Source organism: Tamandua tetradactyla, chromosome 7 (assembly GCF_023851605.1).
Source record: "Tamandua tetradactyla isolate mTamTet1 chromosome 7, mTamTet1.pri, whole genome shotgun sequence".
In the NCBI taxonomy this organism is placed as follows: domain Eukaryota; kingdom Metazoa; phylum Chordata; class Mammalia; order Pilosa; family Myrmecophagidae; genus Tamandua; species Tamandua tetradactyla.
In genome coordinates this window covers 32,621,655-32,642,703 of record NC_135333.1, presented here as the reverse complement: position 1 = coordinate 32,642,703, position 21,049 = coordinate 32,621,655, and the positions used below count along the sequence as shown (strand labels likewise).

The following is a 21,049-nucleotide window of genomic DNA, read 5'->3' as shown; positions in this document are numbered from 1 at the left end:
TGGACTCAAGAGCTGGGGGCCTGAGGGTTTATGATTTGGACCAGAAAACAGACTGTCTAGGAAGTAGGCTCTTGCAGGTGCTTCTGCTAGCCTAGGTGACCTGGAATGCCCTCCAGGGTCCCTGCTGCACTGCATGAAGTTGTCACACCAGCCCTGGCCTACCCCCATCCCCACCCCTCCCTCCAATCCAACTGCCTGAGTGCCCCCAGAGCTGAAGCTGGGCTCTCACTCACAAATGACTTGGGAACCAACTCTCTGCCTCCTCAATCCTCATTTACTGAATATCTACTCCATGTCAGGCATTGTGTCCCCAGGGCAAATGAAGCCAAAGCAACCCTGATTCCTGCCCCAGATCACAAACTGCAACATGGTATGTCCTGGTTGATGTGATGGGAGCAAAGTAGCCACTGTGTTTCAGTGGCCCCAGGGCACGCCCCCTTGAGGGCAGGGCCTTGTCTGAGCCTCCTCCATGTCACCTGTAGTCTGCTGGCCCGAGGACCCTGCACATGAGAAAACACGCAGGACACTTGCTTAAAATGCTGATTCCTGAGCCCAGCCCAGCTGCACAGAGTTATTTCAAGGGTTGGAGCCAGGAATATGCATTTCCAACGAGGGCCTCAGGTGACCATGCTCCATAAGGTTTGGGATCTCTGCCCAAGAGGTCCTGCTCCAAGCTCCCAGATGGGCCCAAGTGGCAAGCCCATGAGGAAAGGTGCCACACGTGCCTGGCACAGAAGTGATGAGAGCAAAGGGGAAAGGAAAAAGGCACTCCGCGTCTACCACTAGAGGGGGCTGCGAGCCTTCAAACCATGCAGTCATCCCCCAGACCTAAAGGAAGCAGTTTCCATAAGGTTCTCCCAAGGGCCACACCTGGGTTCACAAACATTTACATACTGTTGGACAATGATATACTTTATCAAGCAATTTTACAGGATGTCAGCTCTTAGCTCTTTCTACTTTCCTCTCTCACCCACCCTGTCACAATTCAGGTTCTCCCTTGACAAGAGCAGCAGAGACAGAAAGAACGACAGGGACAGAGTCAGAATCCTCTGGAAGGGACCTCAGAAACATTCTTTCACTCAGCTCCTCCTCCTCTTCCAGACAGGAAACAGGTCCAGAGGAGCCCGGAGGATGTGTCCCGAGTATGGGGAGCAAAGTACTGTGAGCTGAAGTGGACAGGACGGCTGTGCTGATGTGGTTCTCAGCATTCACGGAGGAAGTCCCGGAAGGGCCCCAAGTTAGACGCTAAGGCGATTTCCTCCCAGACGGCAGTGCCACGCTTACTAAGGGAGTGGCTCGGCCTTGGGCCCCAGGCTGTCGGGAGCCTGACCACCACATGCCTCTGCCTCTATGTACTCCAGAGGCTGGAAGCCAGAAAAGGAGCCTTTGGGAGAGGAGCTCCTGCCTTTGAGGAGAGAAAGAGGCAGGGAGAGGAGAGGTCTTGTTAAAGAACTTGAATTTCAGGGCCTCAGGTCTAAGATGCCCGTCCAGGTGGGCAGAGGCAGTGCTGGATGGGGCCACTCTGTTTCTTCCAATGGATGGAGGACCACGGGGACCCTGTTGGCCATCTCTTGGACCTTCCGGACTTCATGTGCTGGTGCCTTCCATTCCTGTTGGTTCCTTCCCCACCCGACCCTCACCCTGGGTGCCAGGTGCTCTGGGGTGGGGCTCCCCAAGGGTTGGGTCCAGGTCTGTTTGGTTGACTCCTGAGCACAGCATGAGACTACTCAAAAAGCAGCTGGGCAGTGACATCCAAGCAGGGAACCCAATGCTGAGTGATGCAGAAAGACCGGGCAGGGAATGGACAAGACAATGGGCCTTCGTTTCTATGGAAACAGCACCTCAGGGTGAGAGACTGAAGGCAGAGAAGGCTTCCACTTCACCTCTAGTCAGGACTGGGGGAACGGCCCCTTCAGTGATTGAGCTTCTCCCTCCTCTCCCCCTTCCCTGCCAGGTGTTCACCATGGCAACGCTTCCTCCAAACAAGAGGTGCAGAGCAGCAGCAGCAGCTGGGGCTGGGGTATGGGAGGGCAGGAGGAATAGGCGGGAGAGCCAGCCATCCCTTTTGGGGAAGGCCCCGGGACCTGGGCTTAGGCCTGGGTTTAGTCCTATCCCCTATTACTGTGCCCTAGAACCACTTAATTCGCCCCTCAGAGCTTCTATCGGCCACCTCCACACACAGCAGGTTGTCGTGAGGGTGAATTGAGATAGAAAGCAGCTAGCACGTACATGGCACACAGAGGCGCTTAATAATAAATGTTTCCTGAGTGAATGGAGGTAGAGCCCTGGAGCTCCTGCCGTGCCTAAATTCACAGAGACTCCCAGGACCAACCTAACCTTAAGGAACAAATTTATATGTCACTGCCTGAGCACAGACTGTATTAGGCTCTGGTGCGGGTGCTGGGGAAGACGCCAGAGGGCCTGAACTCAAGGCGCATGTGGTCAGCGCAATGCTGGGAATCCTGGGAGCAACTCAGGCTGTCCAGGGCAAGACCTCTGGCCCTGCTATCACCCATCTGGCCAGCCAGGGAGCCCTGTTCTCCTCGCTCCAATGTCCCACAGCCTCAGAGGGAGAAATCCCAACATGGCAGCCTCTTCAACTCAGGGAAGCTGGGATGAGAAAAGGCAGCAGTGGCGGCCCTGGTTGTACCACCTGCCTCCTGAAGGGCCTCTCTGGAAACTGCTCTGGAGAAAGAGATAAAGGCCAGGTCCTCTAGAGAATCCCAGAGAGACAGGCACAAAGACACCACCAGTAGAAGTGCTCTTTCCCAGAAGACAAGCAGCATGCAAACACACTCAGCAAATACACACAGGGAGGAGCCAAGTCAAACTCCAACAGAAACCAGGAAACCGGGTCAGGGCATGGGTGGGACAGCAGGGGAGGGTGGGGTGTGTTTGCCCAGGCTAGATCCTGACAAGGGATCCAGCAGGTAACAAGTTTACTAGAAAGCCACAGACTTAGAGCAAGGGGTCAAGCCTAAGCTCTGCCACTCGGCTGTACTGTGCTCCATTTCTTCCTTTGCAAAGAAGAAAACACTGGAATACTATTCAGCCATAGGAAGAATAAAGTTCTGAGACATGCTCCAACTGGAAGAACCTTGGAAACATTATGCTCAGTGAGATAAGCAAGGCACATAAGGACAAAAAGTGTCTGATATCACTTAAAAGAGACAGAGAAGCAGATTAGAGGGCACAGGGGATGGGATGGGGAAGGGGGAGTGTTTGCCCCCCCCCTCCAAAAAAAAACTTGCTAAGTTTATCTTATTTACTTGAGTCTCTGTCAATACTAAGAAATGCCTTTGAGTAGCAATAATAAAAGCTCTGGGTCTACTCCAAGCCCAGCACTTTATAGCCTCAAAACAGCTGGGCAAGGGAGGCATCATTATCATCTTTTAGAGAAAAGGAAACTAACTCAGAACTGCAATGACCTCCTGAAGGCCAGAAAATAAAGGCCAGCTGGAATGAAGCTGAGGGCTGAGTGGGCCCAGAGCCCCTGCTCTCTCCATCCAGCAAGTGGCCTCTCTACGAGGACCAGACAGGGTCAGAGGCCTGAGGGCACTGGGCCGGGGGAGGGGCTCACCTGAGACGTCAGCACTGGGGTCCTCGTTAGGCCTCTTGCCCATCAGAAGCTCGGCTTCAGTAAAGGTCTCAGTGGAGAGGGAACTGGCCATGCCATTGGGCACTGCTGGCCTCTTGGCCCACCGGCTGAAGAACCTGCTGCCAAATCGCTTGCCTTCCTTGGCCCGGGCAGCCTCCCCATTGGCAGCTTCTCCCTTGCCATTTCGGGCAACTCCCTCCTGGGTCTTGGTCTTTATGTCCATGAGCAGGTGAGTGGCGGCCTTGCCATCCTTCCGACTCAGCTCTCTCGAGGGAATGGGCTCCATAGGAGGCAGTACCTGCTCCAGCATGACCAGGTCATTCAAGAAGCTCTCCAGGCGCTGGTCCAACTCACCCCCTCCAGTACCCTTCTCCTGCCCCTTGGGATGGCTGCCAGTCTCCCGCTGCTGCTGGGCGACCAGGCGCATCATCTCCCCGGGCGGGTGGCGGCCACCTGACACCAAGGCATACTTGGGGTTGATGAGCTTGCGAGCCACCGTGGAGGAGTAGTTGAGGCCGAGCCTGCCTGCACCTCCTGCCAGGCCCAGCTGCCGATACAAGTCTACCTCCTCAGAGATGGCGTACAGCTCCCGGAACTCCACATCGAAGGGCTCCACGTTCTGCCCTGTTAGGAGGAGGAGAAGGTTCCTGTCCACGTAGGAGGAACTCCAGGTGAATCTGACAACGTGGGGAAAAAAAGCAAGACACATGTGCCTAGCCCTGCTGCAGCCCTCGGCAAGTCCACTCCAGCATCCCACTGGCCCCTGCCCCAACCTGCCCCATCACTGCAGCCAGACTTCCTGCTGCCTCTCAGCCTTCGCCCCAGACTGCTCTCCCTCCTCTGCCCCAAAACCTCCCGCTTTGTTCCAGGTTTGGGCCTCAAATGCAGAAAAGAGGCAGTGGCTACAGGGAAAGGGCATGAGAAAGAAGGCAGGCCTGGGTTAGACCTGGCTCTGACATTCACTGACTTGTATCCCTTACAAAATGACGCCAGTAGGTCCTATGTTCATGGAGTTGTGAGACTCAAATGAAACACCTTCTAAAAGCATTTAGCTCAGTTCCCGGCATGTACACACATTTAAAAAGCAGTACCTGTGGCTGCTATTATTCTTAATGTTATTCTATTCCCTGCTGATCATTTTCTGAATTATTACAGTACTCCATATCTGCCAAAAACCAATGCTTTAACCATGTAAGAGGACTTGCATCATTTATTAATTGTTACATGTGTCCAGGTCTCTTCTTCCTACCTAGATTTTAATTTACTCAGAGGGCAGAGACTCTACTGATGGAGGCTCGCATATTCCTGGGGATTTAATTTTTAAACAAACAAACAAAACTTGTAACTTTTTAAATAATTTCAAACTTAAAGTACAGTTGCAAATACAAAATCAACTAGAGAACTCTAATATACCCCCACCCCAATATCGAGATTTACCACTTGTTATCATTTTGCCACATTTGTTGAATCTTTCTTTCTACCCACCTACCAATCTATCTATCTAAACATTTGACAGCAGGTTGCACATACCATCCTCCTTAAATACTTAATTACATGTACATTCCCTAAGAACAAAGATAAGTCACTTATGGAACCTCATTAGGAACAGTTATCTAGGTCAAGAAATTTAACATTCCTATAAAACATGCAGTCTATAGTTCTTTTTTTCCCCAACTGTCCCAGTTCTGAATTGAATCAGAATTCTGGAGACCACTCTCTCTATGCCACATGCTCACAATGAGTTCCATACGTGGTCCATTCTACTTCATGGTTGTCCCACTTAACAAGTAGCCTCAAAATGCAACTGGTTGCTGTGAACCGTGAAAGGAAGGCCATGCTTAACGCACAATAAGGGTCAGGTTGACTGTCTTTGTTGAATAATCTGTTAACCAGGATGTTTGAGGGAAGGGGCAGGCCAGGACTGGATACTAGGACAGATGACACCTGCTCAACACTCATGACTATGGAGGCCTCAGACTAGCATTTCCCTGCCAGTTACCATGAATAAAGGCCTCCAGGCCTCCGTGGCCCAACTCACCTATAAGATCCAGTGGCTACTTTATCACCATCCACCATCAGGAACCTTGATGACAGGCTGCCCTTGACCTTCCCCATGGGCATGTAGAAGCCAACGCCTGTCACAGAGCGGACACGGATGTTCTGTTGAGAAGAGGAAGAGAGCCATGGTCGCCCAGTTTTGGCAAGTCCAAGAGGCTCTGGACAGAGGAAGAGCCTTCTTGACCACAGGACCCTGCCTGCTGGCTCCTTTCCTCACCAAATGCTCTGCTTCCTGAGGACTTACAGATGTAACCCCATTGGGAGAGGAGGAGATAGTTACCAAATCTTGCTTTGAGCACGGACGAGCTCAGGGTGGCTTCTATTTGCAAAGGTCCCCAGAAAAGAACCACAGCCCAGTATTTAACAGTAAACTCAGAGATTCCGCAGACCAAGCATCCCAGGACCGAGCCAGGGCTGCCTCCTTCAGCCTCAGCAGCCATAGGATAAAAGTTATTCTGGGCATGTAATTCAGTGTTTATCAGTTCATGAGTCAGAAGGAAAGGGACTGAGATCTTTAAGTGCACCTGAGCCACTGAACCGAGGAGGAGGCAAGAGGAGGAGCCATAAGAAGAGGGCAGAGGAGGCCCGGCCTCATCTCCCAGCTCCACCTGAGTGATACAACTTACCCGAATACGGAAGTCAGTGAGCTCCAGGCCCTGGCACATCTCCAGGAAATATGGCACTCCTGCCTCATCCAGGATGATGTACACTGGGACCCGGCGCTTGTAGGCAGCATCAACGATGTCTTGGAAGATATCGCCATCAGTGAAGAGGTCCATGACCACAGCAATGACCTGGATGGGCACCAGAGAAGCCCGTTATGACCACACACCTACAGACACAGCTCCTGGCCCAGAAAGGACCAACTCAGCCCCGAGTAACTGGTGGTCAAGAGCCAAACTCCATCTGTCCCATTCATGGGTCCTACATGTCCCCACCTGCCTCTGAGCACATCTGAGTCCTGGGTATGGGCTCTCTGCTCTGGGAAACCTCCTGAGGGTGCGACTGTACTGCTCATATTTCATCCTTGATAAATCCCCACCACCACTCCCAGAGAATTTTCCAGCAGGTCTGGAAAATTCATAGCATATGAAGCCATAGCAGGATAGATCAAGGGGGTGGGGGAAAATTGGTCCTAATACCCTAGAGAAACAAGCATGCTCAAAGAGATGCAATTGCTGAGATACAAGGGATGGGCTCATTACCATAAGCCACAGATCTGCTCAAACATCACTTTCTCAGCAGGTCTGGTGCTTTGATCTCCCTGCAGCTGTGCAAAACTCTGTGCTTCCCCAAATGTAGATCCTGGCCAAGCTCCAGTCAGCCCAGGCTTCCTGGTTCCAGGTCCAGCCTATCCCACACCCTCTTCAGTTAAAGGTCACTTCACAGGACCCTTCATTTACAAAAGTAAGTCCTAATCATCTATCCTGGAAGGCGAGGCCTTTTGCAGCCTGAAGCAGATCCACCTTTCAGACTTTAGCTTCCTCAACTTCCTATAGGAACCTTCTACTCTAGCTGCAAGGGTTTTCTCGTTGACCCCAAACACTGTGCACATGATACAAGGAAAGGACGTGGGCTTTGGGGCCAGGGATATTAGGTTTTAACCTTGGATCCACCACTTTCTTTTACGTGACAACCTCTGTGAGCCTCTGTTTCCATATCTGCCAAGTGGAGGTGCCCTGCACTTTATTCATTTGCTGCTAGGATTGTATAACAATGTGTAATAGAAGTGTATAATAGAGACAAAGCACCAAACACAACCCCTGGTATGCGGTGAGTCCTCATTAAATACCCCCACATGGTCAACGTGATCCAAGGAGTCTCTTGCCATCAGGGCTCAAAGTTCAGGCCCTGAAGTCAGGACACCAAGCCTAGTATGCCACCTCTACCACTGACTGCTCAGCACCCCTCTACCTCAGCAGGAAAACAGACATAATAGTAGCACCTCCCTCATCGGGCTGTTATGAGGACTCAGTGAAAAAACAGTGGATGCGCTTAGCTCAGTGCCCAGCACAGGGTAAGCTCAGTAAGTGTGCCCCTCTACCATCGTCACTATCATCGCCACCTTCACACATATGCCCCAACATCATCCCTGCCACTAAAGACTTCCCTCCCCCAGTTCAGACAATATCACCTAAGGCTCTCCTTAGCACCTACATCTGATCCTTAATTATTCATACAAGTAACATTTGCTGAGCCCTATAGGCAGAGAAAGGATCCAAAGATGGATATGTGACACTCCCTAACTTCAACGGGTTAATTCAGCTGGACCAATGAGACATTTGCACAAAATAACTGAAGCATAAGATAAAGGAGGATAAATGCCTTAAGAGGTGCATGAATGACAGGTGATGTGAGTGCAAAGAAGAGAGTGTGCGAGAGATTAATTACAGTCAGGGGAGAATAAGAAAGACATCACTGAGGATTCTTTCTGAGACCTGAACAAGGTGAAGCCTTTGAGCTCTGCGAGAAATAAGCAGGGAGGAAAATCAAGAAGGGAAGTGGGCAGGGCTGCCCTGCACACGGGCACTGGGCTGAGGGGATGGGCAGCAGTCGTGCCTGCCCAAGGATGGGACGCCTTTTTCTAACCTGCACACAGGTGCCACATGGGCTAGCAGGGGCCTAGCAAAGGGCATTTCAGGCAAAGAGCCCAGCACAAACAAAGGCTTGGAAGATGGAATTAACATGCACCGAACACTTTCTGTGTGCCCCTTGCTGTTTCCAGTGCTTTGCGTAAATTTTCTAATTTAATCCATACAGCCACTGTACAAGGAAGACTGTTATTACCATTTTACAGATGAGGAAGTAAACACAGAGGGACAGAGTAACGTGTCCAAGCTAGCATGTGACAGTACAGGGATTTGAACTCAGGCAGGTCTGTCTGAGTCGTCTTCATTTCACCGCATTACGCTGCCTCACATGGGGAGGGGACAGCTGGGAGGCATTTCACAAACTTCAAATAAAAAACAGACTCCTTAATAACAAGATAGATAAACTTCTAACAAGACTGATAAAAAGAGGAGATGCAAATAAAATACTGAGTGAAATGGGAGAAGTAAAATAGAGATTTAAGAAATTAGTAAGACCAGTTATATACCAATGAATTTAAACATGCAAATGACATGGTAACACTCTAAAAGAGTAAGTTAAACATAATATACCATAGTCAAGTAAGGCTTATCCTAGGAACATAAAAATGATTCAACACAGAAAGATCTAGCATTTTAATCACAACATTAATGGGGTCAAAGAGGGGGAAATCAACTAATTATTTTAATATTCTTTAAAAGTATTTGATAATGTTAATCACCTATTTGTGATTAAAATTCACAGAAACCTAGGAATAGAAGGGACCTTTAGCGGGACTAGCCAGCAAAACCCACATGAAACATCAGGCTTAACAGGGGAGTTTAGATGCTTTCCCTTGAAATTTTGAGCAAGTGAAGGGTCCTGTCACCCCTGTGGCTAACCTAGCATTGAAGGTCTTGGAAATGCAATAAGACAAGAAAAAGACATAAAAGATATCAGGATTAAAGAGAAAAAAGAACTACCAAAAGAGTATTTAGAGACCAGTATTTAAAGGTGATATATAGTCATTTTTAAAGAAAAACCCAGTTCAATAAAGAAAAAAACTATTAGAATAAGAAAATTCAGCCAGAAAAACTGACAATAGCATTTTTAAAACACGGTATCTAGGAATTAATATCTTCTTTTTTTTTTTTCGGCATGGGCAGGCTCTGGGAATTGAACCCAGGTCTCTGGCATGGCAGGGCAAGAATTCTGCCACCCTTGTACCACTCTAGGAATTAATATCTTTATGAAGAAAGTTTGAAAATGCTTTTGAAGGACATTTAAAAATGAGAATAAATGAAAAGATAAATCATGTTCATGGTCATGGATAAAGTGCTCAAATACTTTAAAAATTCAGTTCTCATATTAATCAATAAAATTCAATGGAGTTCCAATTAAAAACTCAGCAAAACTTTTGGAGGACCGCAAAAACTTCTAAAATGTATGAGGCAGAACAAAGGTCCACGAATAAGTCAATTTTGAAAAAAAGGAATGCTAAAAGTGGACACACGCCCTACTGGATAGTAAGACTATTACAAAGCCATAGGAATAAGAATTGTGGTACTAAAGTGGAAAGGAATTGGCACATAGACCAATGAAACAGAATGCAGAAACCAGAAACATACTCACACACACAAACACACACATGCAGAAAACAACTCAGTGGAGAAAGGATGCCAGTTACTAGGTGTTATTGGGGAGATGGCTTACTACACAGAGAGAGATAAAGATGGATCTCTCCTACATATAAAGGTGAATTTCAGTTGGGCTAAATACAGTATTGAAAAACTAAAAAAGGAATTGAACAGGGTGAGCAATGGTGGCTCAGTGGCAGAATTCTCACCTGCCATGCCGGAGACCTGGGTTCGATTACCAGAGCTATCCCCACCCCCCACCAAAAAAAAGGAATTGAAGAGATGTAGGAAACTATCTTAATGACATTGGGTAAGGAAGGATGTCTTAAACAAGATCCCCAAAGCACAAACCATAGGGCAATAACAAAATAAATATGATGCATTTGACAAGCTAGGGATTTTCTGTTTAAAGCAAGATGGCACAGACAAAAGTAGCCGACAGGTGAATGGGAGAACATATCTACAATGTCTTCAACCAAAAGGAATTAAAATATACAAGGGATTCCCACAAATCAGCAAGGAAATCACTGGAAACTAATTGAAAAATGACAAGGGATATATGACTAGGCAATTCCCCGGAGGATCTATGTGAATGGGAGATAAGTATATAAAGAGAAGCGGACCTCATTAGTGATCAGAAAAATTCAAATTAAAAGCGATGAGAGAGAAATACCACTTTATGACTGTAAGATTAAGTAAAAATTGGAAAGTTGGATAATCCTGAGGGTTGGTGGTGGGGAAAGAGGATCCTTGTCCACTGCTGGTGGGAGGGAAAACTGGGGTGGCTAGTCCGCAGAGCCGTGGGCAGCACGCAGTGGTTTTAAGCATAACTCTAAGCCAGCACCATGACTCTAGGCCTGGCACCCTAGGGAAGCTCGTGGATCTCTGGGCAGCTTTCTAAGGGGGCAGGAACAACGATGTTCACTGTAGCCTTCTTTGGGAGAGCAAGGAGTTGCAATAATGTAGGCATGCTGCTCGGAGAGTGGGTAGTAAAATGTGAGGAACGATTACAATGGAGTGCTTTGTAGCAGGCAGAAACAATGAACTAGTTCCACCCGCAGTGACTTAGATAATTCTTTTGAAAATGGATGGTTCCATTTAAAATGCTAGAGAATAATACCATTTATGTCAATAAAAACACGCAACTGCATGTTTTTCAAGGACACAAACATATCAAAGGACATATAGTGAACACATTAGAGTGGCTGCCTACGGAAGGAGAAGGGCATCGGAGGGGAGGAGAAAAGCAAATCAAGAGGGGCCTTCGATGATGGCAGTGGGCCATGAACTGAGGGATATAATCAGCTCTTTGCACTTGTGGTCCAAAACAACAACAATAAAAACAAAAAACTGCAAACATTCAAGTCCTCAAGTTCCAAAACTGGCTGGAACAGGTCAGAGTGGGTTTGCGACGTGGCTTAGTGGGAGACCAGGCTGGGGCAGGACACTGCAGAGTTTGGGCTTCAAGCCATTGGCAGCAGGGTCCCTGGAGCATGGATACTTATCCACCACCTTCGTGCTCCTGAGACCTATCTCCCAAGGGCTGTCTGAGGCCAGAGTCTATTATGATCTTCTCATTTCTGACCTGTCCACAGCGCTGCAGGTGGAGGACTGCATGACTGCCTCACCAAAGGGCTTCTCAGATTTGCAATCTTACTCTTGCTTTGTAGTTGAAAAAGCAAGCAGGGAGGCCAAGCCAGCTTGCCTCTCTCCTTTGCCTGCCTAAGGGCCTGAGAAGATCACACAGGTGGGTGGAGATGGGAGCCCCAAGGGCCCGGCTTTCAGGAGGCCCATTCTGCAGCACCCTGGTGAAAGCCAGCCATCTGTGTCGCCAACCAATTAAACAGTGAAATATCACTGTAGTAAAAAAAAAAAAAAAAATCAATTGCTCACTGACTCCTGCAATCTAGTCATGGAGGGGAAGTGATAATTACCCTCCGCTTTGGTCTCAGAGGGCGCTACTTGACATCCAACTCTGCGGAAATCAACTCCTTGCTCCATCGCTCGGGTGTTTAACGTGCCCATGTAACCCTCCACACCTAACCTGACTTTAAGGCTCCCAGTGTAAATGGAAAACCAGGTTTAATAAAAGGACAGCACAGGCTCTGAACCCTAGGAAATGAATTTCTTCAGGAGGGAAAAACTGTCCCCTTTTCCCTGCTGGCTCCCAGTCCCAGCATCCTTTACCTGGCCACCCACTGCTGTGTAACACCGGGCAAGAGAGGTTAATTTGAGATGGCAGTGGTTTTAAGAAGCTGTCACAGGAGCACTGGCAACGGGGCTCTGATGTAATACTTCTAACCCGGCGTTTCATTAGCTCAATGCGCCCTCATTTGACATCCTGCCTGAGCAGTGGCCAGGTGGGGGGGAGGGGGGCGACAGGTTCAACAGCTTCAGAATTCCCTTCTCTCTGTCGTTCAATTTTAATTAAAAACAGCCAGCTTTTCTAATTCTCATTCTGGACTCTTTAATTACTACTAGATAACAAAAATAACAAAAAGGGCTTCACCTTCCCTAAGCATTCCACGGCAGCTCTGCTTAAGACAGCCAGGACGGACACCCTGGTGTGTTTAAATGGCTCAGAACACAGATGACACTGCCCTGCGGTATCTCCAAACCCACAGAGTCAACTGCTACTTGGACACTGTCACCGGCCTGTCCCACGGGTACTTCCAAACCAGTATCCGAACTCAACCCCTGGCCACCTGATCCTTTGTGAACAGGGGACCACTCTCCACCCTCCGTCGCCGGAGAAGAGACCCGAGTATGCTAAATTCTTCCTCCTCCACACTGACCAAATCCAGTCAGTCACCGAGCTCACTCAGCTCTTACCTCCTCGGTGCACCTCTTGGGCCAGCTCTTTCTGTTCCCGCTGGCACTGCTGCCAGGGCTCTGACCCGTCTCATTTCTTACACAAACTTCTGGAATAGCTCCTAACTCGTTTCTCCTTCTTCATTCTCTGCCCTCCAATTCATTCTCCATGGCAGTAATCCCCCTAAAATAACAGACCAATGAGCATACAACTCAGCTTAAAAACCAATGGTGGGTCCCACAGCCCTCAAGGAAGGGTGCAAACTTCTTAAGTTGGCAAGTAAAGAGTCTTAATCAGCTCCTTTCCTCCTCTCCAGCTTCATCCTGGGCCTCATCTTACCTCTGTCCCTTGATTCCACTTGCACCAAATGACCTACAGTTCTAAACAGGGTTTCTCCACCACAGCACTATTGAGCTTTGGGGCTAGATAATTCTTTGCTGTAAGGGGCTCTCCTGTGCGCTACAGGATGTTCAGTAGCATGCCAAGAGCATCATTCCCAGTTGTGGCAATCAAAATTGTCTCTAGATATTGTTAAGTGTCTCCAGGGGGTACACAAAACCAGCCCCCCACCCCCACCCCAAGAACCAGTGCGCAGAGGCAGTTTCAAGTCCCTTTGTTCCCACCCTCAGGAAATAACTACGCATCTTTAAAGACTCAGACAAGAATTTCCTGAACTTCTCTCCACCTCCTAATTGCCCACATTGTACTCCAGGCCAATAACGGAGCTTATTAATACTTTCTTGTAATGCTTGCTAAATACCTCTGTCCCTTCCCAGGCTGCAGGCCCCTAGATGGCAGGGACCATCTGATTTCTCAGAATCTCCACCCTCAGCTCGGAGCACATCATAAAATCAGTTCTCCGAGTTGGTGGAATGAATGTCTAAATGGAGGGAAGTTAAAATCTATAGTTTTATTTGTTGGGTGTGGCTTTGTAGCTTTATTTCATTAACGTTCAGTCACTGGGTGAAGAAAAAAAAATGCTGAGCAAGATTCCTTGTTAGTTTTGCTGAAAGGAAGAACTGACCTTCTTCTTCAAACTAAGGGCACAGAGAAGGGAAATGTAGTTAGCACCTTTAGGAACTACTGTCTGAGTAGCCTGAAGGTCTTGTCTCTGCCTTCGTGCCATCTACCCAAGATCTCAAAGGAGCAGCCAGCTCATGACAAGGACCTACTTCGCCAAGAGGTAAAAGCCCCACACCAAGGAAATCAGGGTCAGGAGGCAGGACTCCCACCTACACATACAGTGAGAGCCTTTGTGCAAATTATGAGAAGGCACCTTGTCCTCCTGTGATGGAGTCAAGGCCAGTAAGTGGGACCAGGGTGCACGGGACATGGGTACATGTCAGACCCCATGTCTTCAACTGACATGTACAATGGCACAAACTGCACCAATGCACTTGGCCCTGCACTGAAGGACATCCCAGCTTGCAGAGTCTCAGAGTTAGAAGGAAACTTGTACAGCATCTGGCTGTCCTAGCCAGGTCTTGGCAGCAGTGGGACTAAAGCCTGGGCTCCTGACCCCAGACCTGTGCTTGGATCTCAGGTCACCTCCAGTCATGCAAAACCAGGATGCAAACTGAAACGCATCAGTAGATACTGACAACAAATCTCCTCCCTCCTTGGAAGTTTCCTCTGCTCTGTTGACAAGGAGCTATAGGCACCCGCCGTGGGGGTGGGGAATGGCTGCAGTTACCTGCAAAAGTCCTGCCCAAACTCCACCCCTTTCCACCCAGCCCAACATTTGAAATAGTGAAAGCCCACAGGTCAAGCCTGCTGGACCTGGGCTGTACTAACGAGGAGCCTGAAGCAGCTTCACAGCCAGGTTTCCAGTTTACTCCTTTCCTCTGATTACCCAGGAGTTTGGAGCCAGACTTTTCACCTTCCACTTTGCCCTGCCTTCCTCCTAGGGCTGCTGGGAGGTTCCAATGAGATCATGCCCGTGAAATCCCAGGAAAACATTGTGCACTTATGAAGGACCATTAACTCTGCTGCAAGGCAAATGTGGCTCCCCAGCTTCCCCAACCCCTTAAGCCCTAATGCCCCTCAGGGTGGGGAGGGCTCCTCCAGAACGGCCCTGTCTGCCTGGCAGCCCAGGGGAGTTAGTTGGTCTGGAACCAGAGGGTGGTCCTTCCCTTTCCCAAAGGGTGGTGCTGGGTCGGCCGAGCCAGCCTCCAGCTCAGCTGGTTCGGACTGTGAAATTTCCCTCTCTGAGCTCCCCGAAGAGAAGAACTGAGGTGTACAGGGCAGTGATAGTATGGAAGGGGGTGCTGGGGACTATGAAAATGCAGATACCTGTCCCTCCTCTGGAGAGTCTGATTCAGCAGGCTCAGGAAAACGTATTTTAACCCCCCCCACCATGCCGCAGCAGATGATTTAAAAATATATATTTTTTAATTGAAATATCTTTCCACACATACAGTCCATCCAAAGTACACAATCAGTGGCTCACAATATCATCACATGGTTGGGTATTCATCACCATGATCATTTGTAGGACATTTGCTTCACTCCAGAAAAAGAAAAAGGAAAAAGAAAAAACTTACACATCGCATACCCCTTACCCTTCCCTCTCACTGACCACTAGTATCGTAATCGACCCAATTTTTTTTTTTTACCCCTTATGCCTCCCCCCCATTATTTATTTTTTGACATTTTTTTTTTTACTCATTTGTCCATACCCTGGATAAAGGGAGCCCCACAGGTAATGTGAATGAAGGTGAAAGAATCGACACCCCTCCCAGCAGAGTCTTTCCTCATTTTCAGATGGGGAGATGATGCCTTACAGGGCTGTTCTGGGTTCACACGAGGTAAGGCACGCAGGTCACGAGCCCAGGCTTGGCCAGAGGTGGTGCCCAGAACAAAGATGCGACCTTCAAGGGGAGGGGACAGGTGGGCAGGAGGCACACTGAGGAGACAGCCGCAAGGTGGAGGCATTTCCTTGGCCCAGGACGTGCCCAGCAGGCCCGGCCCAGGCAGTGATTAGAGTCTGGACACCGCCACCCTCCCACCAAGGGCAACACTGGAACTAATTGAGGGGAAGGGCAGCCCCATTAGGTGCAGAGTCGCGTGACAAGCTGTGTGTGCAGGGCTGCCCGGACCTGCAGCTCAGGAAAATGCCCCCAGGGCCCAGCACACATGGCCGCTGAGGACTCAGGGAACAGGCACGGACCCAACCGGGGCTCAAAAAGGTACAGCCGGACCACGGAAACAATCTACTCTGGGGGGAGGTGGGTTAAAATACTGCAAATACTTTCTTTTGTCATCAAGGCTACAACAGGGCCCCTGGTCAGGATTATCTCCAATATTTAATGGCTAGAGTGTGAACATCTGAATAACAAAGGCTGATCTAAGCATTCTGTGGCAAAAGAGGAGAGGGTATAGGAAAGGGGTCTGCACAGCCACTGAGGGAGGGGCTGTGCTGCCAGAGCCACAGGACACTGCCTGCCCCCACCCCCATGGCTTCCTATCACTCCTGGACTCTACTGTCATTTCACTAAATACCCACAGTCCAAAGTGTACTGCCAAGGAAAGCACAGGCTTTGGGATAAGAGGCTGTCTACTAACTGTAAAACCTTGGGCAAGGTAAGAAGTCCCTCTGAAATTCATTTGTAAAGGCGCTCGCTACCTTATGGTTCTGGCGAAAGGAGAGAAATGAGGAAATGCTCAGATGGAATCTAGGGAGTGGCTGCCCCCAGATGGTGAGACTCTGCCTGGCACACAGGCAGCGCTCACTGGCAGGGTGGAGGGACGCTAGCTTCTTAGAGACTGCCGACTGCTTTCCCTCCCAGTTGAAGCACGCAAGCACAGGTTAAATAGGATAACAAGCCCTTAGGATAACGAGCCCTCAGCAAAAACTCCACGCTCCAGAATCCAATCCAGGTCCCTCTAGCAGGCTGAAGACATGCCATGGTCCTCCACCCTCTCCCCTGACAGTGAATTCACACCAGAGGTGATTCTGTGGGCTCTGAGCACACCTGGCAGCTCCGGCCTGCACGCCTTAACTCCTGCCCATGAGGGACTGTGGCAGATCCCTGCCGTTCCTCCTGCACTGGGTCCAGAGCACAGCAAATGCTCTCAACAAAAACCTCCACAGTAGGGGCTTCCCTGGGGAGCCGAGGAAGCCATCTGAGCCTGAGCCTGGGCCTTGGCCCACAAAGAGGGCAGAACCGAGACCCAGGCTCCAACGGGGGCTGCTCCCTGCATCGACGCTGGGCTGCTCCCACCCCAGCAGCAAGGCCTCTGTGGGGGTGTCAGCAGAGGCTTCCTGTAGCCATGTGACGTTATTTCAGGCTCACTAATTATGGACCATTAGACACCAGGCTCCCTTGCTGCACTGGCAGTGGCGGGAGCCCAATTCCACCCTGCCAGGCCAGTTTCCTCTCCCAGATGCTCAGCCCCGACCCCAGGGCCCCATCTCCCTGCTGAGCCCCCCACCCCCAACCCGAACCTGGTCCTCTGGGGCTGTCAGTAGATATGCACACCCCGGACTTGGATGATGAAAGGGACATACCACAGAGCCTAGGTGGGTCTCCAGAGGAAGAGGAAGGACGTGCCCATGTGAGCAAGGTTAGCTAATTCAGCGGTGAGGAACACTACCTGATCTGCCAGGAAGTAAGCAGAGCACATCTTTTTAAGATCCCAGGCCAGCTTTTCTCTGCCCCATGGCGTGCTTCTGGGATGACTTCCCCTGCACTAAGTTGGTGTTAATTAGTGAAAATTACCTAACGCAAGCTCATTTTAACATTAGCTTAAAGCTAAACATAATTAGGAAGATAAATCAGCTGCTAAAAAAAAAAAATCCAATGAAGATACACATTTTTAGGATCATCTGCTGGTTTGGATTACTGGCCTGGAGCTCTCAGCGCTATACAGCATGGGGGCAGAGCAAGGCAGGACTCGAGAGATACCTGCTGAAGTGTTTCTTGATGGGTCCATCAGGGCACGACAACCAGAGCTGGCAGTTTGCCCAGGGAGGTTCTGAGAAGCAGCAGGAATATCTGCAAGCCCGGTGCCAGGCGATGTTACATGGGAAAGCTTCCACAGGGAGGTAGGTGGAGAGCGCACAGGAGGGAGTGGCAGGTGAGGGGAGTCAGGAGGGCGCTCTGGTGACGAGAAGAGTGAGGGTACACATGCGCCCAGGCCTTCAATTTTGCTCCCACACCCCACTCCCTGCCTGCCCCATTTTTCTTCCACAACTGGCTAATTCTGCTGTCAATTCCCTGGGGAGGGCTCTGTTCACCTGGATTCTACTTGCCCAGATGGGCTTGCCTCTGTTTCACTGCTCACCCAGAGCACTACTGGAGCTCGGTGGATGGGCACACATGAATCAGACTCGTCTCAGTTCCCATCCAGCCCCACTGTTCACCTTACATTCTATGAACTCAGATTCCTCGTCTGTAAAAATGGAAATTGCTGGGTGGTTGTGAACATTAAATGAAATAATAAATTCTAAAAGGGCTAGTGCTTGTCTGGCAATAAGTAACAGCTATCGACAACACCACCCCCTACTGTATAATTATTTTGTTTGTTTGTTTGTTCTTTGCATGGGCAAGCACCGGGAATTGAACTCAAATCTCCAGCATGGCAGGCAAAAATTCTGCCTGCTGAGCCACCATGACTTGCCCTATAATTCTTTTCTAGATCTTCTTTGGGACTTAAGGGCAGGATCCGTTTTACTTGTCTGTAAATTCCTGGTACTGAACACATAGTGGGTCCTCAGTAAAGCATGCTGGATGAGTGAACAAATATGGAGAATCTCCAGGCCGTGCAGGAAACCAGCCCAGGCACCTCCCGGATCAGGGAGTTAGGACATCTGTAGCAGTCCTCCAAGATCCACAGAGAGGTCAAGAGTCCTGGTTCCTGCCCCCACCCCACCCCCACCATCTTCTGACTCTGCTTAAATGCCAAGCAAGAAGCTCACCTGTCCAGAGCCTCCCAATCGCCCGGCCAGGACAGCGAGGGTCCGGCAGGATGACGACAACAGCACAAGTTGGGGTGGGGATGAGCTTCCAGATGAGGTGGAAACCCGGGCCAGAGAAATCAACAATTAGAAAATCCCTAGTTTGTCTTCCAGAGCTGAGATCCTAGTATCATTAACAAGTTTACAGACTCTACAGATCCCAGAGAAGGAAAAAGGAAACCAGGGAAGGTGCAGCCTCCAGCAAAGGCTGAGGGGTCAGGTCACATCCCTGGGGCAAAAGGAGGAACAGGGAGGGCCCCAGTGACTTGGCCCACCCAGGGCAGTGCCAGGAGCAGAGGCAGGCTTTCCGCCAGGACCCAGCCCTGGGCTCCTTTGTTCCCTGTCCAGCGCTCTCAGGCCCCCGAGCTCGGACTGGAAGCTTGCACCAGAACAGGCTCTGTTTTGTGGACTCTGAGAAGTGGTGGAGGATATGGCCACCAGCCAAGCTGGGGCAGCATCCTAGGGGATAAGAACATGGAGGGAACGAGATGGGGCTGGGATCCCATCAAGGATTCAGCCTGTTAGGTAAGGGCACAGGTCTCAGGGGCCAGGAAGGTCCCCGGGAGGGGACCACTAGGAGCACGGAATAGGACCCCAGAAGCTACCCAGACCCAGCTTCCCTGTGACACCTGCCCGAGGCTGCCCAGCAGGAACCTCCCCAACTCAGCAGGAATGAGGGTGTCACTGGTTGTGCACTTGTCTGTCTCCTGAGCTAGCCCATCAATTTCCCAGGCCTGGCTGGCAACAAATAGACTTTGAATGTTTCTGGAAGTTTTAGAAGCAAGAGATGACCACAGAGGGCAATCCCCACTGGTAACCTGCAGTTGCAGCAGGACACAAGCCTTGAACTCAGACCTAGGGTGGAATCCCAGCTAGCCTCTCCTGAGTTCCAGGATCTTGTGCTTTCTCTGCGCCTTGGGGAAAATGCCACTTCCCTTGCAAGGTGTAGAGGGTTGAATTGACTAAAGGAAATAACACTCACAGGACCTCTCTCTCCACAGTGTTAACTCTTCTTAATAGAAATCCCTTTCATCTGCATACACTACTCACCTTTTTCAAAGTGCTTTCTCATGGTGTTGCATTAGGTTCTCAGAGCAATCTCATGAGAGTAAGCAAGGGGAGGACTGCCCCCTTTTTACAGATGTGGAAAGAGAGGCCTAGCAAGTCAGATGACATGCCCAGGGCCACTCAGAGCGTGAGGAGAGAACAAGCCAGGAGCACCCTGTCTCCCAGCTCCCAGGCCTGCACTCCTTCCCTGGGCAGGGGCCTGAGCCTCCTCAGACCGCAGCCCAGAAAACCTGGCTTCACTACCTGTGAAATGAGGTCATGAGGAAGGCACCCTTTTCCTGAGGCCCAGCTTTTTCTTTCTAACTCATCCTCAGAGTTTCAGGGAACCAAAGTATCAGATTTCAGGGTATTCTCCACAAAGGAGAAGAGCCTGTCCTCCCTCCCCTCCAAAGAGGGAAACACAGCCCCAGGCCACGATTACTGCATGGCACACCGCAGCTCATCACCACCTGGTCTACAGGCCTCCTCCCTCAGTGAAAGAGAAAAGGAAATTTCCAGATGACCCTCGGGCTCTTTGGGCTGTGCGTGTGCAGTTGGTGAGGCCCTTCTGGATGACTGAGCGAGCGGAACACCCTTGGGGATCCTCGTTTAGATGAGGGGAGCCTCTGCACCTGCCTGCTGGGTCTTGCCTGAGGAGCTGTCGCCTTGGCCCCCAGACAGCGAGTTTGGAGGCAGGCAGAGGCTCCTGGCAAACCGCCACCACCAAGTCAAGGCCAACAGAGACGTGGAGGGCAGAGGGCAGCTGCTCCTCTCGCTCAGAGGAGGAAAAGTAGCATAAACAAGCATCCATGTCTGAGGGAAAAAAAATCATTTCTATATCAAAAATTTGAAGTGCCAAGGAAGAGGGGGTGCATCTGAGCCGGGCCTTGAAGGAAAGGGGACTGGGAAGGGCCTGACCATCCTCTCCACCCTTTCCCCAGTCAGCTGGGTGAAGAGCGGCGCCTGTTAACTACAGCTAACTACTCCACAACCTCCCTCTCCTGGCTCGTTTCATAATCTCCACAGGATCACTGGGAGTCCTAATCAAGGACCCTTGTCCTTGGTTTGAAACAGACAAGTTATTTCACCTATCTGGACTGAGAGCTCCTCTGTGAAATAATACCCTGCTATACCAGGTCACAGAAGCTTAAAAGAAAGGGGGTAGAAGAGCTGGGGAGCTGGTGCATTTGAGTGTGGGGCCCAGGAATGCAGGGGTTAAGGGTCAGTTTTTGAGGTGGGGGCCAGTAAGTTTTCCTGTTTCTGAAGCACAAGGTAATCCTCTCTAACCCTACCCAGCAGCCTCAAAAATAAATGCCGCAGGTCATAAGGGAGGCTGTGTGCCATCTCATCCCTCCAGCTGAGTTCTGACA

The 21,049-nt window shown here is 50.0% G+C and overlaps 1 protein-coding gene across 1 annotated transcript in view; it reads right to left on the bottom strand.

Annotated features, from left to right (window-relative positions):
* Positions 1-21,049, bottom strand: part of FAM83F (family with sequence similarity 83 member F) — a 29,212-nt gene that overhangs the window by 3,983 nt on the left and 4,180 nt on the right. Inside the window, exons 2-4 of the mRNA XM_077168898.1 lie at positions 6,283-6,450; positions 5,637-5,758; positions 3,581-4,275 (exon numbers count right to left, since the gene is read on the bottom strand). Coding sequence (XP_077025013.1) covers positions 3,581-4,275; positions 5,637-5,758; positions 6,283-6,450 — 985 coding nt within the window. The remainder of the gene's footprint in view (positions 1-3,580; positions 4,276-5,636; positions 5,759-6,282; positions 6,451-21,049) is intronic.